The sequence below is a fragment of the Alosa alosa genome, chromosome 6 (assembly GCF_017589495.1).
Source record: "Alosa alosa isolate M-15738 ecotype Scorff River chromosome 6, AALO_Geno_1.1, whole genome shotgun sequence".
In the NCBI taxonomy this organism is placed as follows: domain Eukaryota; kingdom Metazoa; phylum Chordata; class Actinopteri; order Clupeiformes; family Clupeidae; genus Alosa; species Alosa alosa.
This window is the reverse complement of record NC_063194.1, coordinates 3,041,065-3,050,119: the sequence shown is the minus strand read 5'-3', so window position 1 is coordinate 3,050,119 and position 9,055 is coordinate 3,041,065. Positions and strand designations below refer to the sequence as shown.

Here is a 9,055-nt window from a genome sequence, read left to right as displayed (position 1 = left end):
CAGGCTAGCACAGTGCCGTCGGGTGGTTGTGGGGGTGGTCAGAGAGTGGAGCTCACTAATGCTCAGCATCACCACAGAGCTGATCCCAACAAAGGCTCATCAGGAGCGGCCCCGCTGATTAGGCAGGAGGTTACAGTAAGGGCTCATGCTTAAGGCCCCTCTCAAAACCCACCCACCCAACCATCAATCCTACTCACCCGCCGTCACCCCCTCCACCTTGCTGCCCCCTGCTGCCCCCTGCCCTCAGACGGAGACAAACAGGGGGATCAGAGGCCTCCCCCAGGGGGGCAGATTTCCAAGAGCCCCTTTCATTGAGCTCCGAGCGGGGACCTCCACTCACTCCCTACCGCCCCACCTCCCTCTGCCCCATCGCTGGGTGCATGAAGACACTCCCCCCCACCCCCACACCTCCTTGCCCCCATCTGGATGCAGTGAGGCCCTTGGTAAATATTGCGACATACCCTCTTTTGTAACATTTCAAATAAACCAGCTTTGAAGTTGATGACAAACAAACAGTCGGCCGCAGGGGGGGGGGGCAACACACCAGTTGAAATGTGTTGGAGAGATCTGAAAAAAGTGTTGCACGGAAAGTTGAAAGGAAATATCTGGCATGCCTCCGCCAGCAGAGCCCAGTGGACACACACACACACACACACACACACACACACACGGCATTGATTCAAACTGACAAACCAGGAGAGAACTTACAGCATAAACAGACACTCAACCCAGTGCTGAGTGGGGTGGGCGTCTATCTCAAAGGTTCAGCTCATTGTGTAACTACAAACGTAGAGCTTTGGAAAAAGGGGAGAGATTGAAACATTCCAAAGTATTTAAAGCTCATTACCTTGGAAAGGCATGCCAAGCCAGCCTGATCTCAACAACACTCTTAGCCACTCGTGATATTTCCCCCTTCAATTTGTTAGCAAAACATCTGGAGGCTATGTTGGAGTGGAGTCAAATGCACAAAGGCCACACACGGCATTATACATGCGCCACATGCTGACAGAATCACACCGAGAGCTTTTCAAGAGAGCTATGTGTATGTTTATGTGTGTACTCCATGCTCAGTATGTGTGGCTGGCAGCAGGTCTTTTGTTGGTGCTTACTACCAGTTTCTTACCAGAGCAGGGGCATCCCTCCCTACCTTCAAAAAACACCTGAAGGCCGAGCTACCAACAACTAGACTTGCTAATTCTAGCACTTCCCACCTGACTAGAACTGCACTTGACTGTATGGAAGTAGCACTCAGTGCTGCACTAACTTGTCCTTATCGCACCTTGATTATTTCTCTTGTTGGAAGTCGCTTGGGTTGAAAATGGTCAGGCAAACGTAATGTAATGTAATGTATTGTAATGTTTATGAGGTAAAGGTGCACAGCACAATGTGGAGAGTCCAGCAGCGCTGCTGCCGGTGATTTAATATGGGCTGGCATGATGACGTGGAGTCTGGATGGCAGATTATCGCTAATCTTCACAGATCTTTATCCCCAATCTGAGGAGAGTGTGTGTGTGTGGGGGCCTGGGCCGCAGTCATCTGCACGAAGTGATGGGCGATGGCCGGGAGGCTGGTGAGGCCGACTTGACTCCGCTGCTTTTGGGAAACCAGACACTGGGGCAGTCTGCCCTTGTGTCTCTGCTTGGGAGAGTATAGTCACGGAGTTTGCCAAACTAGGACAGTCGATTTATTTAAGGGAGGGATAGGTGGGGGGGGGGGGTGAAGAGCCAAATTAGAATTTTCCCTTTTTATAGGCTGCAGGAGGACCAACTCCCTTTGGGTTGTTACAATCTTTCATACAGCACTGACAAAGTTAACAAAACCGATTCTTATGCTCATAATAACACGGACACATCCATGTATTACTACGGATACATCCATGTACAAACATGCACACGTCCATGCAGGGGGGAGGGAGGAGAGGATCAGAATCTGTAAGGATCAGATAGCAGCACCAGTGTACTGAGATTTAATATGTGTGCCATGCTGCAGCAGATTGCTGCTAGTGCTGCTGCTGCTACTGTTGCTGCTGCGGCTGCTCTGTCCTAATGCTGCCTGCCTGACCCACTTTCACCCGCCGCCACCACCACCACCACCACCACCACAGCCTGAGCCAGGGCCAGAGATTGAGAATGCGCCGGCGCACCAGCTCAGCAGCTCACCAGCTCTCAGATCATCAGAACTGTGTGCCACCTCACCCACGCCCCCCTCCCCGAGCCAACGCACCAGCTCTCCCTGAAGCTGAACGCCAGGTCTGGGCACCGCCAGAAGGGTGGCGCTAAGTACACGACACTCAGAGTGTGCATCACTGATCTGATGAACCCGGGAGAGTAGGGACACCTGCTGCCCACACACACACAGGATACCAGGAAGAGGGCAGCCAAGCGTAAAGCACAATAACACAACCCACAGGCAGATACACAAATACACAGACACACAAACACCAATACACACAGCATACTGCAAGTAAAGTCCTAATCATGTGATAGCAATAATTTTACGGTTAGAATTAATAATAATTTAATTTCTAGACTAGTTTCAGTTAGCCATGTGGCCCCTCCTGGCATTAAACAAGACACCCTCCCCTCCCCCAATGAAATGCTAATGTACTGGTTCCAAGGGCCATCAGGTCCACAAGACAAAGGATGTTACCTGGCTATACTGAATCAATGTGTCATGAAATGTAGATATTCTCGTTTGGCATCATTGTAATAGTCTCGGTACAAGGATTGTAATGATTTGATTGTGAAAATGTTTGGAACATTCTATAAGTGATATTTCTGATATATAAGATATCTCTCCTCATGTTCTTCAGATAGGTGTGAAGTAGGTGTGAGTAGGTGTGACTGATGCCAAGTGGAGAACCAACCATGTTGGCTTGTTTTGGCGCCAAATTCATCCTTTGTTTAACCCATACAAAAGTAACTAAACTGCAATGTTTGTCAGACTAGATTAGATTAGATTAGATTAGAACATGAAGAACTGAGGAAGAGAGAGAGAGGTTGATCCAACACGAGGCCATGGCCTCCAGACCATAGACCATTTTACCCTCTCTGCTTGTAACAGAATAAACCTGATTCCTCAGTGTTCCTGAAGTTTTCCAGTCTAAGATTAATATTAAGTAACTATTCACCACAGTTACCTTCACATGTAAACACACAAACAGATCTACAAAGGAACACACAAACACACATATACACACAAAGCACATGCTAACACACACATACACACAGAACACACCCGAAGCATGAGCTCCTCCCACATATCTCCATGGAGACTCCCACAGTGGGGACAAAACAGGACAAAGCCACGCAGCTGAGAGGGGGCTGTTTGTACATCCCTGTAGAGGGCAAAGCCCCCTCACAGCTTAACACCAACCACTTCACATAAACTACCATAGAAAAACATACTTAAGGGCCTTTCACTTCACAACAAGAACGATAACTAGCGCTCTAGATTATATGAATGACAATGTGCATGCATATTTTTTAACAATAACAATATGAAGAATGATATCGTCGGGGACCACTTGCGATTTTGAGAATGATAAAAAGCTGACAGCCATCAGAATCCATCAAATTTTAGATATCACATTCATCAACACTAGGAGAGCCTTTCCTTATCATTGGTCAGTGTGGACATTCATATTTTTATAGTCAATTATCTTTATAGTTATCGTTGTGAACGGTGTGAACGGCCCTTAGGGTCATTTGAAATGTCTGCTACGTGCTGTTAGAGGCCGTGTTTTTTTTTTTTACAGTAGGTTAGGGGTCAACAGAGGAGCTTACCCCTGTCGGACTGTTTGAGGGGTCCCTTCGGTCAGCTCCAGCTGGGGACGGCCATTAGAGCAATGTTAACACTCAAATGAGCCAGTGAAGGACACGAGTGGAAGAGAGCTAAGGGGCTACAGATGATGCCAAACATCCACAGCCTCCGCGCCAGGGGGAGCAGAACAAGCTCTGTACGCATTTACTTCATTCCAACTGAAAGCCACAACGTTATACACACACGTACACATACACGCACACAAATCACATACGCATAGAGGACACAGAAATACACACACATAGATAACACACTGACATACACACAAAGGGGAGCAGAACAAGCTCTGTACGCATTTACTTCATTCCAACTGAGAGCCACAACATTACACACACACACAACAAGGAGGAAGACTCGGGTCTCCGCTGGCCCCACTGTCCTTTGTCAGTGGCATTGTTCCCGGAGGCCAGAGTTCATTGCTGACCACCGATTGTCCACCTACTCCATTGTGCTCCTAACTCGACCTGGCTGCACCAGAGCGCCCATGATGCAACAGCACCACACAACAGCCCCCTGTCCCTTACAGCTGGGCCCACTCATCCTGAGGGGATTGGTCGCGATTAGGGTTAGGGGAGGGATGGTGACGGGGGCTGTTTTTGACGTCTTCTAATCTCCCTGAATCACGAGATAAGCAAGGTCTAGCCCATCCCCCACCCCCTACGTTCAGCCCTCTGTCTGCTGACCAGGAGTGCACAGCCCGCTGGCTGAGGGGGGTGGGCATGGGTAGGGGCAGGGGAGGTGAAACAATCCTTCCATGTGGCCGGAAGGCAGCATGGTCGATAGCAGGATTGATTGCGACATTTGGGCGGTTTCCAGCACAGGCAGGCCATCTCTGGTCAGGCTCTGATCTAAAGTGGTGTTGTGTCGCCAACCACACTCTCACACACACACAGACACACACACAAACATGCTCAATTATTCATCCACAAAGACCCCCTGCTACATACACCAAGCTCACCACATGCTCACCTGCGGATATATCGTATTACCCCGCGCCGCCACACATCTTGTACACACACACACACACCCAGCGCAAACTGACAAACTGTATGGATGCATACGAATTGAAAAAAATGAAGGCAGAAGAACCACACAGTTCATGCCATTTCGATCACTTCCGCATAATCGTGTATAGATCTCATTAAGTTCACAATTGGTCTAAACAAAATGTGAAAGCCAGATGCTTTTATTTTTTACTGTTTTATATCGTACCTGCCAAATGGTAAAAATATATGTGGGCTATTCTCCTCACAGATATTGAATTATTAACATACAAACAGCAGACCCAAATTAAAAATCATATTCCCACAACTCTAGCATAGGTAAAATACTCGTGGCAACATGAGAGTAATTGTAACCGCTCTGTCCCAGTATAATTAATTAGATTTACACAGACCCACACACGCACACACACATGCGCACACACACACACAAACACACACTCACCATTTTGATGGGCTTGTGTCGGAGATCTTCATCTGTGACTGGGACGTTGTGATCCTTGGGGGCCAGCCCGCGTTTACTGAGGATGTGCAGGAGGGCCCCGTTGTCTTTGGGGGTCCCCTCGGCCCCTGGGGTCCCCGCCTGCCCCTGGCCCTGGCCCAGCAGGAGGCTGTAGGCGCGGCAGTAGAGCTCGGAGGAGAGCAGGAGCCTGGTGACCGGGGGCTTTAGGTGCTCCTGCTCGTACTGGTCGCAGTAGAAGGGATCCCGCAGCTCCGCGGGAACATTCTCTACAGGGGCACAGAGGAGGACAAACAGAGTTAGCGCGCCAACTCTTCAGCATAAGTATAATATAAATACTCTTTTGATCCTGTGAGGGAAATTTGGTCTCTGCTTTTATCCCAGTCCGTGAATTAGTGAAACACACACAGCACCCAGTGAACACACAGTGAGGTGAAGCACACACCAATTCTGACGCAGTGAGCTGCCTGCTACAGCGGCGCTCGGGGAGCAGTGAGGGGTTAGGTGCCTTGCTCAAGGGCACTTCAGCCGTTCCTACTGGTCGGGGTTCGAACTGGCAACCCTCCGGTTCCAAGCCCCAAGTGCTAACCAGTAGGCACATGAGCCAAAATGCATGTGAGCATGTGAGGGAGCTTGTGTGGGGTAGACATTCCCAAAAAACTGTCAATGAAAGTGCGCTGCGTAGTGATGACGTACATATTCAGCATTGATATCCCCACTGAACCTTAAACACAAGCCAGAGTTAGGGGATTTCTCACAAGCGTTATGAAAGAGGTGTCCCCTACTCAAGCCAAGAGTAACACATGCACAGAGTTTAACCAGAAGGCCGCGGTCTTTTGGCCTGCGGACAGAATCATACGAATGAGTGATCAGATGGGATGGGAGGTTAAACGAAGCGTGGATGGATACGTTCACATGTGTGTATATGTGTGCATGTGTATGTGTGTGTGTGTGTGTGTGCGTGTGTGTGTGTGCATGTGTATGTGTGTGTGCGTACGTGTGTGTGTGTGTAGCGTGTATGTGTGCATGTGAATGTGTGTGTGTATGTCATTGTGTGTGTGTACGTGTGAATGTGAATGTGTATGTCATTGTGTGTGTGTATGTGTATGAATGTGTATGTGTGTGTACGTATGAATGTGTGTGTGTGTATATGTGCGCATGTGAATGTGTGTGTGTATGTGCAAATGTCATTGTGTGTGTGTGTGTGTGTGTGTGTGTGTGCATGTGAATGTATATGTGTGTGTGTGTATGTGTGCATGTGAATGTGTGTGTGTATGTCATTGTGTGTGTGTACGTGTGAATGTGAATGTGTATGTCATTGTGTGTGTGTATGTGTATGAATGTGTATGTGTGTGTACGTATGAATGTGTGTGTGTGTATATGTGCGCATGTGAATGTGTGTGTGTATGTGCAAATGTCATTGTGTGTGTGTGTGTGTGTGCATGTGAATGTATATGTGTGTGTGTGTATATGTGCGCATGTGAATGTGTGTGTGTGTATGTGCAAATGTCATTGTGTGTGTGTGTGTGTGTGTGTGTGTGTGTATGTGAATGTATATGTATATGTGTGTGTGTATATGTGCGCATGTGAATGTGTGTGTGTATGTGCAAATGTCATTGTGTGTGTGTGTGTGTGTGTGTGTGTGTGTGTGTGCATGTGAATGTATATGTGTGTGTGTGTATATGTGCACATGTGAATGTGTGTGTGTATGTGCAAATGTCATTGTGTGTGTAAGGTGTGTGTGTGTGTGTGCGCATGTGAATGTATAAGTGTGTGTGTGTGTGCGCATGTGAATGTGTGTGTGTGTGTGTGTGTGTGTCATGTGAATGTGTGTGTGTGTGTGTGTGTGTGTGTGTGCGCATGTTATTGTGTGTGTATGTGTGTGTGTGTGCACATGTGAATGTATGTGTGTGCATGTGAATGTATGTGTGTGTGCGCATGTGAATGTGTGCGCATGTGAGAGTGTGTGTGTGTGTGTGTGTGTGCGCATGTGCGCATGTGAATGTGTGTATGTGAATGTGTGTGTGTGCGCATGTGAATGTGTGTGTGTGCGCATGTGAATGTGTGTGTGTGTGTGTGTATGTATGTGTGTGTGCACATGTGGATAAGTGTGTGTGCGTGTTTGTTTATGTGCGCATGTCATTTGTGTGTGTGTGTGTGTAGCCTTTTTTCGAAAAGCAGCCCAGTCACCAAATCCAGGGCTGCAGGGCTTAGGCTAGGATGACAGAGCCGACAGCCTGGGCTCTCGTTTCAGCTAGCCGGGTTTTCCCAGCGCTGACACTTCCGCCACTGCCTAGCCACTCCCAGAGAGGCAGCGGCCTCCATTCAGCAGCAACCGCGGCCCCCAACCCCGCCCCACCCCCCCCCACCCTGCCTGAAACGCTATCCTGCAGAGCCCAGAGCAAAGAAAACAGGGATGCACACGTGCGTACACACACACACACACACACTTCAGTCAGAAACATCTGACAGGGGCAGATGGGCAGCACAAGCCAGGCTTGGTCACCAACCATCAAACTGCACAGCTTCTCACTGTGTGCAGCTTTGTGGTTTATAATAAGTCACATTTTAAAGATCGCTATTCATACTGTTTATGTCTCAATTTGTTTTATTTATAATAAGTCTATCAAACTTATTCTAAATCAAAAACCCAATAGATATCTGATCACCAACCTTCCCAGTCCAAGTATTGTACTCCACGTCTCAAATATTAAAATATTTTTCAAAAGGCAATTTTAGAAGTAATCCACTCTTTTGTGCCCACAGAGCCTGAACCCGATCGTGGATCATTTTCAGCCAAACAAGCACCTGATACTAGCTTGCACAAAAAGGAAACCATCGAAACATGGAGACCCGAAAACACACACCTTTACCATCCTCCCAGGAAACAGGTTCCACGGCATTTGTGACCGGCTCAAAAATCAGAGTGCCAGAGTGCCTCCACAAACACCACAAGCACAAGCAAACACCCACAGTCAGCCAGAAAGACCTGTTCTAGGAGGGGGTGCAGGTGCAAAAGAGGGGGTGCAGGTCAAGAGTGCAGTGGTTTGCTGTTGGTGACCAGGACTCACTGACTTGAATAATGCCTGCAGTCTGAAGGTCAGAGAGCCTCGGTCATAGCACTGGATTCAGGGCAGGCTGCAGTTGGGAGCCATTGCTCCAACTTTAAACTATGCTGCTGCAGCAGCACCTCTCAGTATTTGAGACTTGAATGAGTGTCTAAGAGTGTGATAAAAAAGGGAGAGGTGGTGAATCTGACACTGTTTCTCACCGCCGCTCACCAAACTCCACGCTAATTAGGTTGGGAGAACACAAAAAAAGCCTCATGTAACACACACTAAACGGGACATTCCACCGCAAACACACACACACACACACACACACTCTCCACCATCTGGGCCCAAACGTGCCGTTTTCACCCAGAATGCAAAGCAGAATGCAAAGCCCAGAGCGGCCGGCTGATCAGCGCGGCCGATAGAGGCTTCATTTTCCTGTGGGATCGGCCCTTAAATGAATGACCGATCTGTGTTCCCCCTTCAGAAAGGGGAAGCAGAGAGAGAAAGCAATACCTGGAAATAGAAAGGAACAAAAACACTAAAAAACTAAACAGTAGGGGTTGTGAAACCACAAGACAGACACAGATACACACACACACACACACACACCTTTTTACACGCACAAAGATACACACAGCCACTCCTACGGATATGACTGTTACTGGTCTAGACACATAGCACATCAGATGAGCGATGGAAAGGCCTTGGAGGTGCAT

The 9,055-nt window shown here is 48.2% G+C and overlaps 1 protein-coding gene across 1 annotated transcript in view; it reads right to left on the bottom strand.

Moving 5' to 3' along the window:
* Nucleotides 1-9,055, bottom strand: part of camsap3 (calmodulin regulated spectrin-associated protein family, member 3) — a 31,620-nt gene that overhangs the window by 16,978 nt on the left and 5,587 nt on the right. The window contains 1 exon segment of the mRNA XM_048244870.1: nucleotides 5,269-5,552. Coding sequence (XP_048100827.1) covers nucleotides 5,269-5,552 — 284 coding nt within the window.